The sequence below is a fragment of the Manacus candei genome, unplaced genomic scaffold (assembly GCF_025592945.1).
Source record: "Manacus candei isolate 608988 ecotype Guabito, Panama unplaced genomic scaffold, ASM2559294v1 h1tg000014l, whole genome shotgun sequence".
NCBI classification, from domain to species: Eukaryota; Metazoa; Chordata; class Aves; order Passeriformes; family Pipridae; genus Manacus; species Manacus candei.
In genome coordinates this window covers 82424117-82447027 of record NW_026138062.1, presented here as the reverse complement: position 1 = coordinate 82447027, position 22911 = coordinate 82424117, and the positions used below count along the sequence as shown (strand labels likewise).

Sequence of the window (22911 nt, the reverse complement as noted above, 5' to 3'; positions counted from 1 at the left end):
TTTAACGGCAGATTCTTTCATTTTATTTATTTACTTACAATTTGTGAAGAATTCAGTTATTAATGAAGAGTGTGGACTTTCATAGTGAAAACCAGCCCAGAAGACAAGCCATCATTTTCCAAACAACAAAAGTTGTTTTTGCCACAGGGAAGCACCAGCACAGGGGTGCTGATAGATCAGTGTGAACACTTACAGCACAACAGAACTGAGGAAGCAAAATGTACTCAAGAAAGAAAGAAAACAAAGGAACTGAGTGTGTTATTTCCTTTGTTTGTTCTGATGTGCTTGGGGATGAAATTGGTAGACAACACAACAATTTCAATGTTCTCATTACCAAAAATTGAAGAGTTTCAACACTTAATGAGTTTGAGGAGGACAGTGAGACAATGGGGGTGTTTCTGAGTCCTTAACACAGACGAGATGCAATAATTTCAGTAAGTATCATCAAGACAAAAGCCTCCCCTTTGATCTTTCTTCCCACCTTTTCATAGTATTTGACCTCATAGTCCAAGATGATCCCATTTGGATGTTCAGGTTCTTGCCAAGAGAGAGACACGCTGTTCCTGGATGTTCTGTCTTTCCTTATGACTGTGATGGGGGACGGAGCTGCAGAGGGGAAGGGGGGCAGGAGGAGAGGAGAGAGAAAAGCAAATTGAGTTTATCTCAGTTCCAATTCTTGGCAAAGAGCATGGTTTCCATTTAACAGACTCCTGAGCAAAGTCTGGATACAAGTCTGGACTCGTATCAACACCAGCAGCTGGATCACTCCTGGTACACGTCTGGGAGCACACTGGCCTCGTGGGTAGTGAACAGAGGTTCTCTGTTAGACCGAAGCACTGGAGGCAACACTGCAGATAGTCTTGATCTGCTACTACAGGGTAAGCAATGAACTATATTCCATACACTAAAACAGAAAACAAAATAAGCAGTACTACCTATTCTTTGTAATTCTGAAGTATTACCGTTACCAGACTGCAGAACTCTGATAACATTTTCATGTGCAAGTGTGAACCAGTGCTGGGATGCATTATGTACAAGGAGCTGGTAGCCATGCTCAGTAATAACCATCAGCTTACTGCAGAATAACATTTGTAACATTACTTGATGAGCTTTCCACAGAAGAATTGCTCCCGTGTACACTTCTCCTTCACCACATTTCTTTGAAACTGAAATTTGAATGAAAGAAACCCAAAATCAAACTACAAAATAACCTAATTTTTTATATGCATTGATCAGAGTTAGGCATTACAACTGATTGCATGCCACAGAGTCACCCATAACTTGGAAATAATATCAATGAGACATACATACACAATCATAATTACCTAAGATTCTTGAACATCAGTTCAGTTTTAGACCACCCAGCTCTGTGCCTTGTTCCAAGACCAGGTCTAGGTTTCGTGGACTCACTGAGAGCCATGCAATTTTTTAAAATTATTTTTTTCCTATTTCTTTTGGGTTGGCTTCCCACTCCAAATGCTTCTCTCCCATGGCTTTAGCCAAAATTCATCAGATTTTATCTTACAGATCACACACTGAACGTTGTAACTGTCATTAAAAAAAAAATCTTTACTAATAAATGGCCTTTTATCTTAACATGTAAAGAAAATGTGTTTATAAGTTCAACATTTTGCTATCCTAATAAAAAAGCTCTAGAGCTGATCTAAACAATTTAATATCAGCTGAATCCTATAAAGCTTTTACCGTTCACATAAAACTAGCTGTACTTTACAGGCATTACATATTTTCATTTTTTAGGCAGTGCTCTTTCTGTTTGGGTTTTTATTTCTGCAAGAGAACTTTCAATAGCCAGGAAAAAAACAACCAAAAAGACAAACCCAAACAAATAAAAAACCAAACTAAACCAAACTAAAAAAAAAACAAACAAAAAGCCCCAACAAGTTTTAAATAAAATAAATTTTAGAAAATTTATTCTGCTTGTGATTTTGCTAAACTTCCATGAAAATATACCTTTAAGTCCTGAGTCATAACCTGAATGTTAACATCCTCCTTTAATTGAGTTCATTTTGGGTTGAACACATGCTCTGAGCATCATTTTCATAACTTAGATGTTTCACAATAGCTTTTTGAAAATATTAAAAAGTTCTTTTTTGGGGTTTTTTAGGGTTTTTTCCCCCAGTAGGAAGAATTTATCCTGAAGTTAAATTACTAAAATCTGTTGCTGGATTTTTTTTTTTAATGAGGTTTATTTATTTCAAATAGAATGGGAAAGAGTCTATTTTACTCAAATATATGTTGGTGAAGAGCTGAAAAGCAGTAGGGGAAAGGATACAGGACTTGTTTGTAATTACCATCCTTCAGTAATTCCACTTGAATCCCACTTTGGCACAAACCAGTGCTAAAGCCAAAACACAAAGTGCTTAGAAGGCTGAACTTCTCTACTGTAACCAGCTCTGTAACTTGTATACTCATACTTGCTGCTTTTATGCTCTCATAAGTCATTTTTATGTCTTTTTTTAAATCAAGCTATTAATCTTTTTTTTTAATATGTGAATAGATCTCCAAGCTCAGTACCCCAGCTGGTAACACTTCCCATTAAGGTAACATTAATACTGATTTTATGAATAATTAATCTGTGATTAACAGAAATGGCTTTTCCCCCAATAAATCCGGGTAATTTGTGCTGTAACAGATTCTCATGGAAGGCTGAAACAAGCTTACATGCTCTAATACAGATATGCTTTAAAAAAAGCTTTCTTCCAACACAGTATCAATTATTTTGAGCTCCTTTGCACACATCTCTGCAGATGCTACCAGTAACTTATCTCACAGCAGTCTATTAGAAAAGCATCTGCTGCACAGTTATCAATAACATTATAAAACATTCATATACCTTTTCTAATCCCCAGGGCTCCCAAAGCTGCTTAAAAATTATACAGAGTGCCTGGAAGAGATACATGGGCAAATGGAGGGGAGATGAATAATCACAGGAACACAACGTTTCCAACACCTTTAATCCCACACCAAAATAAGATTAAATGAAAAAAATTACCAGCACAGAACCTGGCACAACCTCTCTTTGCTGGTTCTTCTCTGTGAGAAGCTGGAGTGTCAAAATTTTAAATCTTAATGCAATCTTTTTTTTTTCTGCTATACCTGTTAGACAGGTGGCTTTGAAAAGTGTTGGAAGTCTTGAAATCAACTGAAGAAAATATCTTGTTCAGATGATTCCAAGTTCCAATGGATTTCAAATGATGACTTGGAGTTTAAATCAATGGATTTAAGATACAGTAAGAGTTAAGGTAACCTGCTTTATGGTCCCAGCCCAAGGCTGAGGTGCAGTTGGTGTCCTGGTTAGAACAGCTGGGATCAATTCATCACTGGATGGGTGTAACCCAAAACTGTGTATTCTATAGCCTTCCATGCCATTTCCCAGAAACTGTTATCAATAGAGCATTTACACCCTCTGCCCAGAGCAGCCTGACTCCTCAGGCTATAAACTGGGCATTAAGAGGCCTGAGAGATAGGAAGATGTTCCTGTCCTCACACCCTTCTATGGAATTCCCCGCTCTGAGGGAAGCACTGAGCATTCCTGCCTGAACTGGAGAATATATAACTTGGAGTTTTGGAACCTTTTTACCACTCGTGGGATCCAGAGGAAGACTGCAGCTCACCGCTCTCAACCAGACTGAGACCACCACCCTCAACTGGACTGCAATCACCCCTTTTGACCAGACTGCAGCAGCTCTCCCACCAGCAGGTTTGTTTTCCCCTCTCCCTTTACTTTGGACTCAGGGGGGGCCCAAGGAACACCACTTTGTTCATGCCCCAGGGTGCTGGGTTATACATTTGGGTTTTGTGGGTTAAGACCAACTGTTTGTCTGTATAATCGTACTTATTGTATTATTTTATTAAATTGTTATTCTGACTTATAATCTCTCTTTTGAGTTGAGTTCATTTCCCCTGCTGGTTAACTTTTAAACCAGCACAGTTGGGAGGAATAACTTGAGATTTTGACTTTTAGATTAATTTCTTTTTGTATGCATCCCCAGAATACAATGTAAAACTTAAACTGTGTTCTAAGTAGTGTCCAAGCAAAAGTCAGCCTTAATTTACATTTTGTAACACCAGTATTGTACCAATATTGTAAAATACAATATTATATTTTATTATTTAATTGGAAGAGTCTGAAAATCCAGCAAAGAGAAAAAACATAAAGTTAACATTATAAACCATGAAACAGCAAAGGCATCACAATGTGCAGCAATGCACATAGTCTTTAGTCTTCTCTACAAGAAAGAGAGAACCAGAAGCTTCCTGTTTCCTGAAAAGATTTAAATAACTACAACAGGATGAAACTGAATTCAAAATCAGGCTACAAAAAGGAACAGAAGTACTTAATAATTAGAATAGCCATTTTTTCATCAAAGTTCCATGATTTTTCTATTTTAAATTAACAGACAATTAGATTGTCCAAGAATAGAATGTGAGAACAAATATTTTAAATGTTTGCATCTCCCACCAACAAAAAAAAGTTTGCACTATGGGTTAGCAAACAATAATACATTATCAAGCTTTTTAGGAATAACTGAAGTTTTAAAAATTATATTAAAGTATCAATAGCAATACAAAAGTTAGTTTATCACTTAGGAAACAGGCATTTAAAGGTAAAACTTAAGGAGAGTACTTTTTTAGACTAAGAAGATGAATAAATGCTGTGTCAGTGATTTTTTAAATTAATCCCATGTCTCATTTGCCTCTATGTATTTACATTTTTATTTTGATTAATATATTAGTACTCTTAACTTCTTCACTTGAATAAGAGCTGTATTTTTTTATAATTAAATTTAGGCTTGTGTGGCCATACATGAAGAGATTTGGTCTCGGTAGTCACATGCAAAGCATATAGAGGTGTTTTCATACGAGTATTTATCTGGTGCTACAGTCCAACTGCTTCAAGCAGTTCATATGAGCATTCAAAACTCCCCAGAGTTACAAGGGGAAATGTACTTTGAGCGCTCAGTGTTGTTAGGTAGCATTTGTGACAAGTGGGAATGTGGATGTTGAAAAGGTAACAAACACAACGATCCAGGGAGCTCACACTCCCAAGTGTCAGAACCTTCTCAGTCATGGCTCTTAAAGGTGCAAGCAAATAACACCAAGGACCGAGCAGGGACGACAATAAAACTCTGCTCAAATTGATTTCCCAGCGAAACTGAGCCCAACAGATCATTTGTTTTCCTCCAGTTTAATAGCAGCTATATATAAATTTCCTTATGGACTTCTTCCTTATTCCTTAGTTATTGTTTTCATATGTGACTGGTTTACAGATGTATATATGTACTAGGAGAAAATTCCTTGTCCTGTGACAGAGAGAACTCAGTATTAACTTTGGGAAGCCAACAACTGCTGAAACATTTAGAGGCTTTTTGTTTCTTGCTTAGGTCTCTAGATAACAAATTAAGTTTTAGGAAAGGATTTAATTCTAAAATGACCCACAGCTCACTTCCAGCTTTTGCTTGCAGCCAAAAGGAAATATGCTTTGCCTAGGAGAGCAAAATATTACAAACTCTGCTGAAAGATTGTGACCAAGAACATATCTGAGACAGCAGAATTGACTGTATTACCCAATTTTCAATTTCTGCCCTGCTGAACAAATGGAAGGCTTGTTCCTTTTTCTTTCTTTAGAAAACTGATGCTTTTATTATCTCATCATAATACTGTAATCTGATATAACATATAAATTTTCTTTAATGTCTGTGATGCCCCTGGGAGGTAATGTGGAACAAGAGCAGTAAATAAAGATCATAACCTGAAAATTAAATCTGCATTTTCTGACAGCAGGATCCACTGGGACCCAAACCTAACTCTGTAAGTCTTAGAAGACCAGCATCCAAACCACAAAACTATCATACAATTCAAAGTAGAAATATCAATGTTTGAACGAACAAACATATCTCAAAGGCATTTCCTCTGCAATACTGGAGTCATGTCTGCAGAGTCAGGACTCAGGAAAACTTATCCTGGTCCAAGGCTTGGTCTGGCTCTGCTCATAATGCTGCACAAACACATTTTGACTCACGCAAAACCACCAGCTTTTCCATCTTTAGGTTTATCCATCCATTCCAGCATTCAATTTGTGACAGAGTCCTAAGTAATAACTCCCGTATCAGTCTAATGATGTCACACCTCCATGACACGACGTCTGTAAGAACAGCTACACTTGTACTTGGAGCCTTTAACATTTCTAATATCCGTTCTGTGGATTATTGTATCTGAGGGGTTTCTTACAGAACACTTCTCACAGAAAGCAGGACCTGCACTGTTTTAAACCCTGTCTGATTGCATTATTCACTTTTTTCACAGTTAAAGGTGCTGCCTCCATCTATGTGGTTGTGCTGAAGCAAGCAAGCCTGATCCCACATTCTTGATTCCACAGGCACATTCCGAGAAGGTCCAGACAGAGTTAGGATCCCCACGTGCCTCCCAGGAGGCAAGAGGAGGAGGAAACACTCACACTTTAACAACACCTTGGAAACCTGCTAAACCCTCCACGCTCCTCTTCCAGATACAATTACCCCACCACTTCCATGTGTGTGCAGACACAGTCTTTAATCTCCAGGACACATAGTTAAACTAGCACAGTACCTGCGTTGTGTTCCTGCACCTTTTCCTTGAGTTCAATATATTTTTATGACTTGGGCTGTAAAATGTCACCTGATTCTGTAACATCATTAGGTGACCATCAGCTAGAAGGCAATGTGCCTTCCCTGCCACCGGGAACCAGGCATTAAGGAGTTCAGTCATCCCAAAAGCAAGGGGCCCACATCAGCATACAGGACCCTCACACCAGATCCAGGCAGTAGGATGCAATCATAAGGAAGGGGGTGAAAAGGCTCCCAGTTTCTGGGAGAGGGCTATCAAGATCTGGGCATTTACACATATCAAAATGTGGAAGGAAAGAAACAGGACGAAACTTCTGAGAGAAACAGAAGCAGAGTACACCTTTGGATGAAACAAAGCCTTGTGTGTTTCTCCCAGAAACAGGGCAATTTTAAGGACTCATTTTTTCGTGGCTGTTTTAATGGATGATTGCCTGCGTTATGGCAGAAGGACCCAAATGCATCTGGAAACTGGTGTACTCCAGCCTGTGGTTACAGACTCCAGAGTGGCTGCAGGCATTTCACAGGTGCTGGGAAGGAAAGATGGCAGGGAACTGGGAAGGGGAAAACAAGCAGCTTCAACAGCAGTTACACCAAAAGGCAGCTGCTTGATTTCGCTCTCAAGCGCAGAGAAAGGCAACCTTCTGCCCAGCAGCTGTCACTGGGCAAGTGATTATTAGAGATCATTTCTCACTTTTACAAATAAATCCTAAATTAAAACCAAGCTTCATTTAGTGTAGCATGTACATGTTCTTATTTCTCCCTCTCTTTATTAAAAGAGATAGCAGATGCCTTCCACAGAGCAAACAAAATGTCTGATTTGCTCATATGTTTAACACATGTATAATAAATCACATAAATGCCATGTCCATTTGGGAAGTATCAGGCTGCACGAGGTACTTGCTTCAGAAACTGAAAATTATGGTGCCATGGTGTTCCCAGCTGTTATTTCAGAGAGGAGACAAAGGCAGTATGTGCTTTCATAAGGATTCAGCCCAAAGGTACTCATAACACAAATGTTATTCTTTCTGTTCTCTGCTGAGATGGTGCTGGTGGGAGCTTTGAAATACTTCATATTTCTCACTGAACGTGTTAAGACCATATCAGTTTAAAATAAACAGTTTTGCTTTGCCTTCCCTACCCCTTTGTTACATTACCTTATAGGACGTTAGAGCCTCGTGCTTCCTGGTGTGAGCACGAGGTGTGAGGTTTTTGGAATGAAGAATTTATTCACCATGCTCAGATTATCAGTGGCCAGCTGATCATCAGTTGGCTTTCCCTTTCTGGGATAGATTAATTATTCCCTTAACCAGAGAAATCCCATTCATGATGTAAGAACGTACTTAAGAACTATCTCTAAAAATGCCATTTTCCACAACTGCAGAAGACAATTGCTCTCAAATAAGTAATTTATGACATAAAGCATTTCTCTCCTTTTAAGTAATCACTAAGAACTCCTGAACTAGTCTGACAGTAAGTTCCATCAGAGTCTTTTCAACCTGGTCAGGACATAATAGGAAAAGGAACAACATTTCTCAAACTTCTTGCCCTGTAATTTGGTGCAATCACTTTTGTGAAGGTTAACCGGGAGACAAGGACCTCTGATGAAAAAGACTTGAAAGGTACTGACATCTTCTTTCATATTCTTTTCGATTTTGGGATGACTTAATATTTTTCTTTGGTTTAAAATATTTTTTTAATATATACAGAGGCATAGTTTACTAGAAAGAATGTTAGAAAGAGAATTCTTTCATACTTATTCTGCTGTACAAGTTGACATCGCAAGAAAAGTAAAAATAAAGAAAGAGATACAGCTCCTTGAGGGATTTCTGAAGTCAAGCTTAAACATTCTGAGCATGGCCACTTCACAAAATCGCAAAGAAGTAGCAAAGTCTTTAATTTTCAGAACAATGTCTACTGGCTTCAGAGGGTACCTGCCTTCATGAGCACTATGATACATCCTCAGGCTCAAATCAGCTTACATATTTAATGTGAGTAAAACCAAAGTATGTGAAGACTGTAATATGTAGGGGTGCGTAACTGTGAAAGTAGAATTTTGTTTTATACAAGGATGCTTTTACAAACAATAATTATTAAGTTAATAATTCCTATTGCAGAAACAGTCCTCAAACCCAAGCAATTTTTTTTTTCCAGCTGTCCCCAGCCTGCAAATTGTCTGGATGGAATTTGCTGCAAGAAGCAAGGGAAGTTGATAGCTCTGTTTACAATCAAGAGGAACACAATTTCCTTCAGTGGTTACTAAGAATGCAAGCACAGATAACGGAGAGAGAACCAGAAGTATATCATTTAACTGAGGGCCAAGCATCCTGTCTACCTACATTTCTTTATTTTTACTATTTAACCAAACTAAGATATTAAATGAGAGTAGCCTCATGTTAAAGATTAATAGAAGCAAGTAGAGAAAACCATTATCTGCTGATTGCAGAACACAATTTCACCATGACCTGTGGAGCAGGGAACTGAAAGCATTGGAAGTGAAAGCCACAAACTTCACCTGTGAACTTTCTCTAAGGTCATGAGCATTCACCTGGGGACTGTGCCTGCAAAGAAGACACAAATGTACGTCACAGACTTTGAAGTTTCAGCTTCCTTGACGTTCAGGGGAAAAGGGATCAAAGGCTTTGCAGGCAGAACATCTCCAGCTAATAACAGGCTATGCATGGAGTGACATTGTTAAAACACTTCCCTTTTATATCCCTAAAGGAGGGGGTTTATTGAGTTAAAATGATCCTTGAATAGCCTCTGGGCTGAACTGTAAAACACATTTGAAAAGCATAAAATCTTTATTTATGCCAGGAATGTTTGAAACTCAAAAGATAAATGTCACTCAAAAAACCAAGCATGTCCCAGGTATTCAGTACGTAATGGGGCACAGCTGTAATAACAGTCAGTGAACCACAGGCTCCCTACATCACGTCATTAGCTCACTTTTAATAAGTGTATCTTCTTGTCCTTTTTATAAAGACCATAGGGAAAGAAAGACATATATCATCCACCAAACATCTGTGGCTTTCTCAAGTTGTCTTTCTTAGAAGATAGATCTACTTAAGGGACTTGCCTTGGGATATACATTGTAAAGTGCACAAACCCTCTCTAACTGTGGATTTTGTTTAAACAGGGAGCATCACACATCATTTGTGAGTTGCTGAAGACAGTGCAGTCCAGCTTAACAGAGTAAAGGCTGAACAAATAAATAGTATCAAAGTTCCACCAGCTTGGTGTTGATTTTATTCCCTGGAAGCAACAGATTTCAGGCCAAATTCTAGTTCTGAGGAGGTTTTAACAACTCTTTCTAGGAGTTACATGAGTCTTTGCTTATAACAGCACTGAAAAAATTGAATGATTCTCTATTGTAAATGTTTAACCCTTCAAGCTGAAATCAACATGTGGCTTGAAATTTTCAATGCCACATGTAGATCAAGGTATTACAAACCAGCTACATCTGCCCTTTAAGACTCACAGTGATCTAATTTCTCTACCAAGCGTCACTTTTGTTTTCAGGGTTCTTTGAATACTTTTTATCCTGGCTCCTTGCAAAGACTCCATAGTGCCTTATTGGTTACCTTCTCCTTAAACAAACTTACACCTTCTGTGTTTCAAAACCACTAGATTTAACAGCTAGTCCATTTAAGAAAGTAGAGTAAATTAAATTTGATTCAATGGATGTAACATACTGTGTGTTTACACTTTAAGAAAATATTTGTTGTGTTTTTATCATGTTGTTATTCATTAATCCCGAAAAAGATGAGAGGAAAAAATGGATTACCAAGTCAACTTCCAGTCTGATACTGCCAAAGAGAAGCACACAGTTATTGCAGCCATCTGTTTACCTACAGCTTTTCACGCATGGCTTAAATGATTAAGCAAGATGATTAAACAGGTTACATGGATTGTTCTGCTTTCTGGGTTTTAGAAATACAAAAGGTAAAAGGAGACTCCTGATAACGAAACTACTGCTCTTCTAGGGAACCCTGTGGTGAAACTGGGTAGATTGGGGGGTTTTGTTATTGTTTATAGTACTGCTGTGCATAAGATGCCTTGGTTTGGATGTAGGAGTGGTTCTTCTCTAAGCTTCCTCTGTGAGAAGTGCCAGACAGAGAAAGGAATCAACATTTTACAAGTGCACAACTGAATTGTGAAGGGGTCAAAACTCATTTTTAGGCTCTCAGTTGAGAGGGATAATCACTTTCTAGAGTTACTAGGAAAATACTGACAACTCTAGTTGGAATTTAGCCCACAAAAAGCCTCCTATGTTCCCCCTGCATTTCTTTCTACAGCAGATAAGCAGAGATTATTATTTAGACTCTGATTTTTTTATTTTTGGCACCTACCTGTATCCTATCTGAATTGTGTGGAGGAGTTGTGTTGAACTGAGGACAGAGTTCGAAGAAGTCTCTTGTTACAACACATCCCCTTGGTTCCTTTCCTGATGCCAGGATATGTGACAGCACAGAACTTATTTAGTACTAAATTGCCTCATTGTAGCTGAACTCAATTGCCACCACTATTTGCAGCTGCACTGTTGAGATCTTGGTTTAAAAGGCCTTAAATTCTCAAGAGCAAAGCAAACATAAGCCTACGCTTAAAGCTGTTACAATGTGCTTTTAGTGATTATAAAAAAACAGTCTATTTTATTATCAAGCAGGCATGCAGTAAACATCTGAGGTATTAAAAAAAAAAGAAAATATTTGCGTATCAGCATGGGTTTATCGGGAAAATAGAGAAAATCTAATTATTTTCACTAAACTTTGATGCTAATAATTATTTTGCTGAAACCCTGAACACTGAATCATCAGAAATAATGGAAGGGGTGACACACATGTAAAGTTGGGGTTTTGAGATAGAATATTCAGCTTGACATGGAGTAGCTGCTCTAACCAGGAAAATGTTGTTGCAAAAAGAGAGTCACAGATTTGTCCCTGTGTTCCCACATAAAGGGCTTTTATTTTGCTCATTCTGCCTGCTCTGCCCCTTGGTCCCTCCAGTATAACCTGGACAAATGGATTTGTTACCCTCCATGGTGAACCATTTGAACATGGCACATAGAAATTCAAGCTAAAGCTGTAGACAAGCTCTCTTGGGACAGCAGTTAATATTCTAGAACTTGCAGAGTTCTTACAGCTATGAAGCCCAAATACAGCTTTAAACATAAATAATCTGTCTCCACAGTAAAACTGCACTAGTGTAATGTAAACTTGTTTATAAAATAGTTTGTTCAAATCAGTTCAAATCCCAAAATGAGAACACTTCCTTTAGAGTGTTCTAATTAATTTAACATTAAAAAGTAGGAAAAACCTAATAGAGTAACACAAGCAGTAGTTTAACTACTAATTGAAAACTACTTCCCCCTGTAATCTTGTATCTTAATATTCACATGGTGTAAGACAGTTAGTGGAAAGTAAGTCTCAGTTTACTCACTGCTGACTCTAAGGGGGAGTACCAAAGCTATTTGCTATAGTACTACACCATATAATAATTCTGTACAATGCACAGATGAATAAGATTGGATCCTGCAGGCTTTCTGATGAAAAAGCTGAGGAAGGAGATGGTAACCCACAGGCAATTTAACTAAATCCAAATCTCTCTCTTTAAAACCATATAGTCTTACAGAGGTATTCTGTAAAATAAGCTAATCTTACTGCAGTTTTCCATATTCATGTATGGAAACTTTATATTCTGTGAAAAATGGTAAGAGTTTGAAGGTTAAAATTATAATAAAAAATAAAATAATAAAGTAAGTTTCAAAAATACAACCCTGATTTTTTGGAAGCAGAGATATTGAGGTTTATTCATTATTTACAGCCCCTCTGCACTCATAGGTTTATGTTCTTTCCAATCTGAGTAAGTGTATGGGGAGTTTGGTCCCCCAAATTTCATGGAAAAATTCTTGCTATATAGATGAAAAAGTCAGAGTTAAAAGAGGATAGTAATTATTAATCAGTCCCTTACCTGGTCTCCCTCCAGCTGCCTTTATCCTCTTTGCACACAATCATGACACAGCAACTAGGTGGAAGGGGGGGTTCTGCAGGGCACTCAGTTCAAGCCCCTGCCTTTAGCAGGGTCAGCCAGAGCAGGTTGCTCAGGACCTTGATTGGTCAGGTTTTGAATACCTCCACAGACAGAGATCTCTTTGGGCTAGACATTTAGACTAAAAATAATTTTCTCTACATTTAAACAGAACTGTTATTTCAGCTGGTGATCACTGCCTCTTGTCCCACCACTAACCACCACCACTGAGAGTGTCCCTCTGTCTTCCTTCTACCTTCCCATCTGGCCTTTACTTACATGGATAAGATCCACCTGAGCCTCCTCTCCTCCAGGCTGAGCAATGTGGAGTCTCAGCTCTCCCAGTCTCTTCTCATAATGGCAGATGTTCCTCTCCCTTAATCACAGTGGCCCTTTACTGGTCTTGTCTCAGTACATCCATGTCTCCTTTATTGGGCTGGACACATCACCAGTGCTGAATAAAGGGCAAGGATCACCTCCTTCACCTGCTGGTAGTGCTGTTCCTACTGCCCCCCTGCTCCCAGATGGTCCACCAGGGACCTCCAGGTCCTTTCCTGCAAAGCTGCTTTCCAGCATGTTGGCCTCCAGCACGCCCATTGAGTTAATCCTCCCCAGGCATAGGATGTACTCAGCTGCAGGAGTGTTAAAGATTCACACTTAAAATAAGATGCTGGAGGAAGCTCACCAGAATTACATTGTGAAAAGCCAAGAAAATAAGGAAGACTCTCAGCTTCTTCACAGTGCTAAAAACACGATTGCTGAGAAAATGTTTTGTATCAATTTTACACATCATCTTGTTCAACTTTGGGACACAGAATGAGAAGTCCTTACAAACCAATTATAACACCTTCTTCAGTTAAAACTAGAGCCTTTAAAGGTAACGGCCAGTAAATGCTAGTTGTTTCTAATCTCTTCATCAATTAAATAATTTTTTATCATTAGGTATATGCTTCTATCCCATAAGACTTACATAGATTGTGCTTAAACAGGTACCACATTTAATTTAGTTAAATTCTAGGATATATATAGTTAAATTAGGCATATATATAATTAAATTAATATATAGGAAGTGCAGCTCCCTTCAGGAACATAGCAAGATGTATTTGTTATTGTTCACTTTGGGAATTCCCCAAGTTTCAACAAGCTCAGAATGCTTTCAGTATTTGTTTCATTTTACACAATAAATACAGTGAAAACTGTATTTATTATTTATTAGATGTGCCATTAGCATATTGTTTGCATGACTTTATAGTTGCTAGAACAAGGCTAAACAAAACTAAGCAAGCAGATTTCAGATCAAACAAACAGAACCACTTGTTGCATGGTGAACCTTCCCACCAGATCTGCTGGGAGGAAAGGATTCAGATACCACTGGGATGGCCAACACTTCCAAAGATCTGCTAATGATACAGATTTCTGCAAGTTCTAAAAGTTCTTGTCTCCTCTGATTGCAAAGAACACTGAAGAGATGTCTATTTTAAATCCTGTGAAGTCAATTAGGTCCTTGATTAAAATATTAATCTTTTTGTCCAGCATTACTGAGTCATACCTTTAACCTGTATGATAGTATGGGATACCATAAAAACACTCATGGGGAAAAAATACTGTTACTTTCTCAGGCAACATCTGAAAAACATACAAAATTCACCTATGTCTCAAACGTAATGCCTGTTTCACACTGGACAACCTCCTCCTTTATTTTTGTAAACTGATTACCCAGTAGCATGACTGCATTGTCCCTACCAAATCTGAGTCTTGACTGCATTGTCCCTACCAAATCTGAGTCTTTCTTCAGTGCATTTAATATCCTATTTCCATTTAAAACTGCCTTGGGCTCCAGTGTGAGTTCCCTGCTTGCTACTAGCCCAAAGGCAGAACTGCCCTGACCTGAACTGGTTGACTTTTCCCTCTGGGTTACTTATAATGCTCCAAGAAAAATACAACATTCTGGTCTTTATAGATAAACAGATTTAAAAAAAACCACATAAACTTTACTCAGACACCCCAGCGAACCCAGAATATCTGTGCTGAGACACCTGATCCACGCTGGCAAGAAGCCTGGCAGAGTGGCATGTCTGTCAGCCTCTCTGCATGGCACATCCAAATTAGCATGCCACCTCCAAGGGTTCTGAATTCCATATCCTCTCCTGTAGCAGCCAGTGACCCTTTCTAAATGGGGTTGATTGGTGTTATTAGGAGATAACATCTGCCTGGTGCAACATATTGATGTGAGGTGAGAGCAGCAGCTTTGACATAACTCAGAGGAAGCTGTGTCAGGCAGCAGCTGAAGGCCCGTGTTGCGTGCAATCAAAGAGGATGATCAACAAACTAAATTAAATAGAAGCATTTGCCCTTTCTCTTTTACATCCAAACCAAAGATAGAGAGACTCACAGAAATTAGTAATATTGCAGTGTCCTACCTGTCTAGCCTTATTTGCAAAACACCTGTGTTTTGGTTTTGCATTTCTTTTTTTCCAGAGATATCTGCTCATTAACATTTGCTGGAAGGGAAAGAAAACAAAGTGCAATAAAAACACGGCAAAAATCAGAACAGAGAGTTGGAAGAAAAAAACCCCAAACAATCCATTTTCTGAAACAATTCTGAATTTCCCTCAATTCAGGGGACTGGATCTTGATTTTTTAATAGTTATGTACTGTAAAACGTATAATCCTCTTTGCTTTCACAGCACCAGCAGAATCACAGTTTGGATGTTTCCAACCTTGCAAGTGATGACTTTACTTCTAGATCAGGTTGGAAAACCCTTTAGGAGAATCTTACTGAGGTTGTTACAGACTCTACAACTGAGAGTCACTGTAAAGGTGAATTTTTCAGCAACATTTAAGGTGACACTGTTTGTCTGAGTATATGTAAATCACAAATATGTGTGCATGTCTGTATATGGGCCCTTTAGGTACAAAAATGGAGCTGCTGTGCAAACTGACTGACTCTGAAAGTATCAGCTGAATTGTTAACACACTCTGGCACATCTCCCAGTTGCTGCATCACAGAAAAACAGTTTTATGCACGTTCTGATCTACTAGGCTGATGATGGATTCATAGGCAGAAATGCCCATGTGTGTGGTGGGACACATGGAAAGAAATGTTTGTACAATTTTCAGCAGGCCTTTAGAGCTCAGAGACCCAGCAAACTTAACACCAGCCAATGTCTGTCTAGTTCATTTGAAGTAAAGATGTACAATGCTTGAATTTTACCATCAGGAGAACCCCCCGAATCACGTTTTTCTGATTAGAAAACATAAAACACTCTGCAGCTGGAACCTGCAGTTGGGTGGGTAAGAAATATTCTGCAGAGCAGCTTTCACTAAGCTGGGACAGGACTTGAAAAAAGCATATGGTTACTAAAAATCCAGGATTAAATCTGCAACTTCACCACACTCATTGCAGGGGTACAGGATTCTCGTATCAAGGCTGGCAGAATTGAAATACCCTGGATTCTGGAGAGAATGAAGAGATCTGTGTTGTAAGGACCTTCTACACTTCAATCCTCTTCCTCAAAACTTTCAGCCTACTGACTGGCATAGAATCATCGAATCATTTAGGTTGGAAAAGACCTCTAAGATCATTGAATCCAACCATTAAACCAGTAAAATTCCTTCTGCAGAATTGCTAGGGGCTCTGTCCCCAGGATCCATTCTGCTGTACTGATCCTGTCACCCCATGTGACACCTCACCCATGGAATAACCTCCCAAAGAAATACACCTCTCTTACTTCCTTGAGTCCAGCAGAGTTTAGTCTTTCAACCGAAGATTTATCCAACTGGTAGATACCCCTGTCCTTGAAGGAATGCACCTAAAGTCAGAGCAAATAATAGCCCTAGAGTCATGACTGGCTTTTGGAATCTTTTGGTCTCCTCCAGATCCAGTTCAAAAGTGCTTTATTCTTTTTTGAGACTCCTCCCAGCTAAACCCTTCATTACAGTGTAATTTAAGATGATCATACTTTTTCTCCACTACCGCCCCCCCGCCCAGATGTTTTAAGAATGCCATTAGCTAAAAATATGCTTCTGGTGTATTTTGTGATCTTAAGAGTAAGAGAATGCAAGACAAATTGCATTTTTGTAATTATGCTTTAAAAGATTACTTATGCACATATCTGAGGTCTAATTTTAGCAACTTGCAGAATTTCTAAGGGAATTCTAGTACAGTAAAAAACAATTGGCATGATCAAGAGACAGCAACCCATATCACCTAAATGTCCTTAAATAAAAAAAGGGCTATGCATAAAGGCAGGAAACAGACTAGAAAACTGCTTAAGCAGTCTGTGGATTGTATTAAACAGAGCTGCCAGTGCCAGAAATGCATTGACTTTGCCACATCCCAGGTACTGTGGGTTCCAAAACAAAATCAAAACCCACCCTGCATCACAGCGCAAAGGCAGCCAAGGCCCAGGGGGAAAACACTGCAAAGCAGGAGGCCAGTGCAGAGAAACAGCTTTCACTGATCCCAGACGTTCCATTCTGTGGAGTGTTCCCAGGTGATTTCTAACTGCTATAGTGATGAACAGGTTGAAAGGCAACATCTCTTCTAAGAAACAGAAGAAAAGAGAGCAACTAAACAAGACTGCTCAAGTTGCTGATCCAAATACCCAGAAAATGTTAACTATAACAGTAGCAAATTGAATGGACATAAAATGCAGGTTTCAGAGCTGAAGTCAATGCCTGAATGAAGAAACAGCTCATGAGAAGATGTCTCAGCTGGGTGGATTCACCTCTGTCTGCCTACTGCAGAGTTAGACAGCCCTTCAGAGCATTTGGAGAAGTAGTGACTGGTGTCTGGAAAACAGTCTGTTCTCACATTTTTATGCCTCTCACTAAAGCTGATCTGGGATCTGAGGACAAGAGATACAGCCTCTGTAGTGTAAAACACTGCAATGACATAGACCACCAGGAGCATGCCTACTTAGAACAATGTTACCTTGTTCGTAATTTAAGGAACACAGAAGTGTAGGTATTTGGGGCATCAGTAGGGAAGAAATGGGAGAAGACTTACTGCAATCATGAATGTTTTCAGTACAAAGCCTCCTGATAGTGAACTCATGGAGCACAATAACAGAAATTTCAGGATCTAGTTTTTCCCTTCACTGGCAAACATTGCTCCTAAAAAAATTACACCTAACCAAATGCCAGAGAAGAGTCTGGATTCTTCTCATCTTTAAGATAAATGGAACCCTAAATGAGAAGCAAGTGGTAGACTAGTGCAGCAATGACAAAAGCTCTGATCCAACAGTCAGGGCACACTGCTGTGCTCATGCAGTGAGTTTAATAGGTCTCCACAGAAGGAGAGCCTCATCATGGCCAGTCTTCGTGAGCGAAGATTTGGGAAGGTCATTAACCCTCGGAGCCCGCGCAGTGGATTGTTTAGGTGAGACCCAGTGTGCGCTGAACTGAGCCCACCCTTTCATCCTGAGGTTCATCTGCCGGTGGCAGTGAGGTCCTCAGGACGTGGGTTTGTTTAGAGTGACCTTCTCTTGGATGGATGGCCTTACAGGGCTGACGAGCTCCATCTGCCCGGAGGGGTTCCCTGGCCGGGAGTGGAACCCGGGCTGCGGCGGTGAGAGCCCCACATCCTGACCACCAGACCACCAGGGGCCCAACAGAAGGAGAGCAGTCCTTTCACATACTATCAACTAGGACACCAGGACTTAATTCTGTATTCAGCTCCACACCCCCATCACATTGGCAATAATTCAGAGTTGGTGAGACAACTTGTAAAGGGGGGAAAACAAAAAAAAAAAAAAGCTATGTTTTAAACCACTGAAATTTAATGTTAGCTTTTTATGCGTCTAACATCAAAGCCTTTTTTCACTTCTATTTCATTAAAATCAATCACTAAGATTACTAAAGGAATTTATGTTGGAGATTATTGAAATGAGTGTTTTATTAAAATCTGGTTTTATTAATAAAACACATTCTGGTTAAGGAATTGTGTGAGTCTGCTATTAGAGACTATTAACTGGGAACTGGGAGTTAGTCATAACAGTCATGCTGCCAGGTTCTTTGACAGAAACACAAACTGGGTTTGTTTCTGCTTTTACTTTTATAAGAATATTCAAGTCAATTAGTTACCCTTGCACACTAACAGTCAGGTTAAATTCTGCAAAGTAAAGAAAGGAAACAAAAGTACATAGTTTTGAACAGAAAAAGGGTGATCAGAAAGAGACTCACCAGCCTGATTAGTGGTGACGCTGACAGCAGCAAATTGTCTGGAAAGTGTACTCAAGTCAGACACCCCGTTGACTGCATCAATCTCAAAGGTGTAATTGGTGTGTGCCAAAAGGTCCACCACTGTCACCGTGGTGTTGGTGAGCCCGGTCTGACGGGGCAAGAATCTCACATTGTCGCTGCAGGGCTCGCACATCTTGGTGTTCCCTCCACATTTTTTGCAAATGATGTTGAAGGTGACATCTTTCCGACCTCCAGTGTCCAGGGGCCAGCTCCAGTCCAGGATAACAGATGTCTCATTGATGTTGGAGATCACGTTTCTTGGAGCAGATGGTGGTCCTGTAAAAGGAAATCAGAGGAAGAAGTTTTTCTCTCTGAGAATGCTGTAAAATGAGAGTAACAAGGGCACAAAAAAAAGTAAAAAGCATAAATAACCAAACTCTTCCAGTTAGAGACTCCTGAAATATTTCACTAGACTACAGACCTGGACTATTAAGGATTATGTTTTCTTATAACCTCAGGGTGCAGTTGAGGATTGAGGGCTGCAGGTAGCAATTTAACAACCCTAGCTCTCCACCTTGATGTGAGAAGACGCGAGGAAGTGATGGCTGACTGCAATGGGACATGGGAGGAAGCAAGCAAGCTGTTGTTGAGGTACAGATGGAGGAGCAGGAATGACAGCCCGGAGCACAATGATGCTACTCACTGGTGCAAGCCATGGATGGAGGGTCTTTCTCAGAGCGAAAGTAATTCTTTTCACACCTGCAGTTCAGAGATGCATCTTCATAGGTAGAGCTGTGGGGAGGGCATTTGGCACACTTCACATTGCCAGCAGAGGCTTTGTAGAACCCGGGTCGACAAGCTGCAAAATAACAGGAGTGTAGTTTTTAAATTCCATGGACATCCTGACTTTAATGTGTGACCACTGCCCTGGAGTATATCCATATGTAGATCACAGTGTGCAGACATTTATGGTCTAAAATTACAGATTTTTGTCATAATGAGAGTTGATGGAAATAAAATCTCTTGGTAAAATGTAGTTCTTCATGCATTGGCTTGGATGTGGCATTTAATTTTGCCTAGAAAACAAACCAGTGCATTGCACCACTAAGAAGAAACATTTTCTATTATTCATTTTGAGAACTTCACTTATTTTTCTTCTCTTCTGGCTAATTTACCAAAGCCTTGGCTCCATCTTGTATAAGAAGCTAACTTTATCCTCTCTCTACTGCCAAGGGTTACTTAAAAGGGCACACTAATTGTAAATTATGTCTCTTCAGTTCATCAGGACTAAGAAGGTAAAATCAAGAAAATAGCCTGAACAGTAAAAGATCTATTCCATTTCTGAAGGATCATGCATCAGGCTTAATGAGCTGCTTCTGATACTATCAAGAATTTGCATAAGGAGGATACTTTTTACATTAACCCAGTCCTCTAGGGATGGTGCTTAACCCACAGAAGCGTCTTCTGAAAAACTCTGGGGAGTGGTGTTTTATTTACATTGGCACACTCCCTCTCTTTTGACTCCTGTTGTATTTTAGACTGACTCAGGGTCATATTCACATCAGAAGTAAGTTATAGAAAGGAACAGTTTAGGAAATAGCTTTTTACAGAAAACCTATGTAGTGAAATAAAAGTGTTGACTTTCCACCAATATGATGTCACCATTTCAGAACAACAAACATTTTTAAAAAGAGATGAAAATCAGGAATCAGCAGACTCTGCTGTTCAGCTGCTGCCTTCCCCTGAGACGAGCATCCATCTCCAAATGGAATTTCTGAAGCAAAATATTCTGCCTGACACTGGCCACCCACAGGTCTGCGCTCATACCTACAAAAACCACACACTAGAAAAAAGGACCACATCTTAGAGCACATTTACCTTTTGCTACACTTTGGTTCCTCAGCAAACACTGCTTAACACACAAGCATGTCAGGAAAACTCCAGTATATTGTCATTACAAATATAATGTTAAAAAGAAGAGTAATACAAAGAAAAACATGATTTCTTTCTGTGTCTGGGCCCTAGACAGTTAAACTTAGGTACCTGTCACTGAATTAAATGCTAATTTGAAGCCAAAACAATGGGTTTACCAGTCCTATGTAACACAGTTTGCAGTTTTGCTTATGGAGATGAACTGATTCACAAACACAGCATAAAATCTGATATACAAGATTATGTGGTGTTTTGTGTTCATTCATGAACTGCCAAAACAGCAAAGTCTTTGGATGGGCAAAAAGTCTGAATAAAAATATCAGCATCTTTGTAAATGATGGAAGAGACAGGTGAAGCTGCAGCATTATACTGGATGTTCAGCTTTCACATTATTGCCCGTTACCAAAACCCAACTGAATAACTGGGTAAGGCAAATTTGTTGGCTGGTTCCGAGTGCCAAACACCTGAGTGAAATGCACAGACAAGTAGTGAGGAACTACTCTGTCCTGCTCTGAAACATCTTAATAAAGGAAACCCTCCTCCCCCTGCACTGAACACAGCATGAGAAGCATGAAGTGTGTCACAAGGAAGCATTAATCTCAGCCACTCTTCAGCACTTCACAGCCCTGCCTGCAGCTGCTCCCTCTGACTTCCATGCTGGCAAAGCAGCTGGGAAAGACACCTCTTGCTCCAACTTCTCTCCTGCAAGCCCTGAGGAAACAATCCTGAGTTCAAGTCTCTGAGGCACGGGCCCAACAGGCAATCTGTGAAAGCAGAATTGCCAAAAATGACCTTGTGGGGAAGTTCCCAGGGCCCAACGCCAACCTGCCCAACCTGGCACAGCCTGTCCCCCTTCAGCTGGAATTTCTGGTGTTTCACTCTCCTCGAAGGCTGCAAAGGTGTTTGAGGAAATTAAAGAAATTAAGCCAAATTAAGGAAACCTAAGCCCTTCTTACACCCCTCCACTAGGAGGAAATGCAGCAGGAAACAACTGGCTTTTTTTTTGTTTTCCTGTTATTTTTGCAGCCTTTTATTACTCAAATCCTATTTCCTCCCAAATATTGGCCCATGATGTACCTTGAGCAAGCCTCTTTGGTGTCCCTCTGGCTGACAGAAGAATCTGCAATGATTTTACTCTGTTCCCAGCCCGAAGACAACGAGCCAGATAGAAAAGAATGGATTCCAATCCTGTTCTTTCCAACACTCATAACTAAGCAAACTCATTAAGGAATAAACACCACAGTACATCTGCCCAGCTAACTACTCAGCACTTTCTCCAAAGCTCATCGAAACTTACTGCCAGGCATCAAACTCCACTGGTTTTGCCTCGACTCAGCTTGAAGGGATGGGCAGGCATACACAAGGCAAAGATGTATTTAAGGATATATACAATAGAATTTTTTTACTAATTGTATATGCTAATTTAATATAACAATTGGAAGAAAACTAATAACATAAAACTGAACATTTGTCATGAGGTTGGTCTTCCTACATAAGTGTTCAGTTAGCTGACAGAACTACAGTAAGACTGTGTATTTGGGACACTTTCAAAGCACCTGCCACCAGCATTTTAACACAGCAACAAACTGAACATAAGTAAACAAGCTTACATAAGAAGTGGACAGATTCTGTGGAGAACAGAAAGGTATGAATCAAATTGCTGCATTAATCAAGGTCTCTTTCATCCCTCTGGTGAAAACCCACAGATTTCATCGAAGAAAAGGTGCCAGTGGTGTGGGGCCAGGGAAAAAGCAAGAAGAAAGAGGTGTGTGCAGGAAGCACCCTGATAACATGACACCAGGCCTTTGCCAGAGGGACAGGGATTTCAGAGTTGTGCACTTCTGCTATTGCAGTATTAAGAGATCAGTCAGGGTGAGGGCATGAGCGGGTCAGACTCCTGCTGTCCCAGTATGCCCCAGTAAGGGCATACCAACCTCATGTCTTCCCCTCTGGCTGTCTTGCACTTTCTGTCTTTGTCTATCAGACCAATTTAAGATTATTCACAACCGCAACCCAAAGGAGAAAAAAAATAATACAATCATACTTGAAACCAAAGCATGGAAAGGGAGGTGCCAGTGAAAAATGCCGTTGATGTACTTACTATAATTATTCTTTTCCTAGTAATTTTTTTAATTCTGATACA

General features: G+C 39.7%; 1 protein-coding gene and 1 long non-coding RNA gene across 4 annotated transcripts in view; both read right to left on the bottom strand.

Annotated features, from left to right (window-relative positions):
- The window catches only part of EPHA3 (EPH receptor A3), a 206089-nt gene that overhangs the window by 51884 nt on the left and 131294 nt on the right, over positions 1 to 22911 (bottom strand). For all 3 annotated transcript variants that reach the window (XM_051780236.1, XM_051780235.1, XM_051780237.1), the window contains 3 exons: positions 19540 to 19695; positions 18837 to 19172; positions 482 to 606 (listed from right to left, as the gene is read on the bottom strand). In XM_051780236.1, coding sequence (XP_051636196.1) covers positions 482 to 606; positions 18837 to 19172; positions 19540 to 19695 — 617 coding nt within the window. The remainder of the gene's footprint in view (positions 1 to 481; positions 607 to 18836; positions 19173 to 19539; positions 19696 to 22911) is intronic.
- Positions 2855 to 12656, bottom strand: LOC127467830 (uncharacterized). Its single transcript, XR_007903328.1, has 3 exons — positions 12594 to 12656; positions 9139 to 9184; positions 2855 to 2905 (listed from the first exon to the last, which is right to left on the bottom strand). It is a non-coding gene; the product is annotated as an uncharacterized LOC127467830 (long non-coding RNA).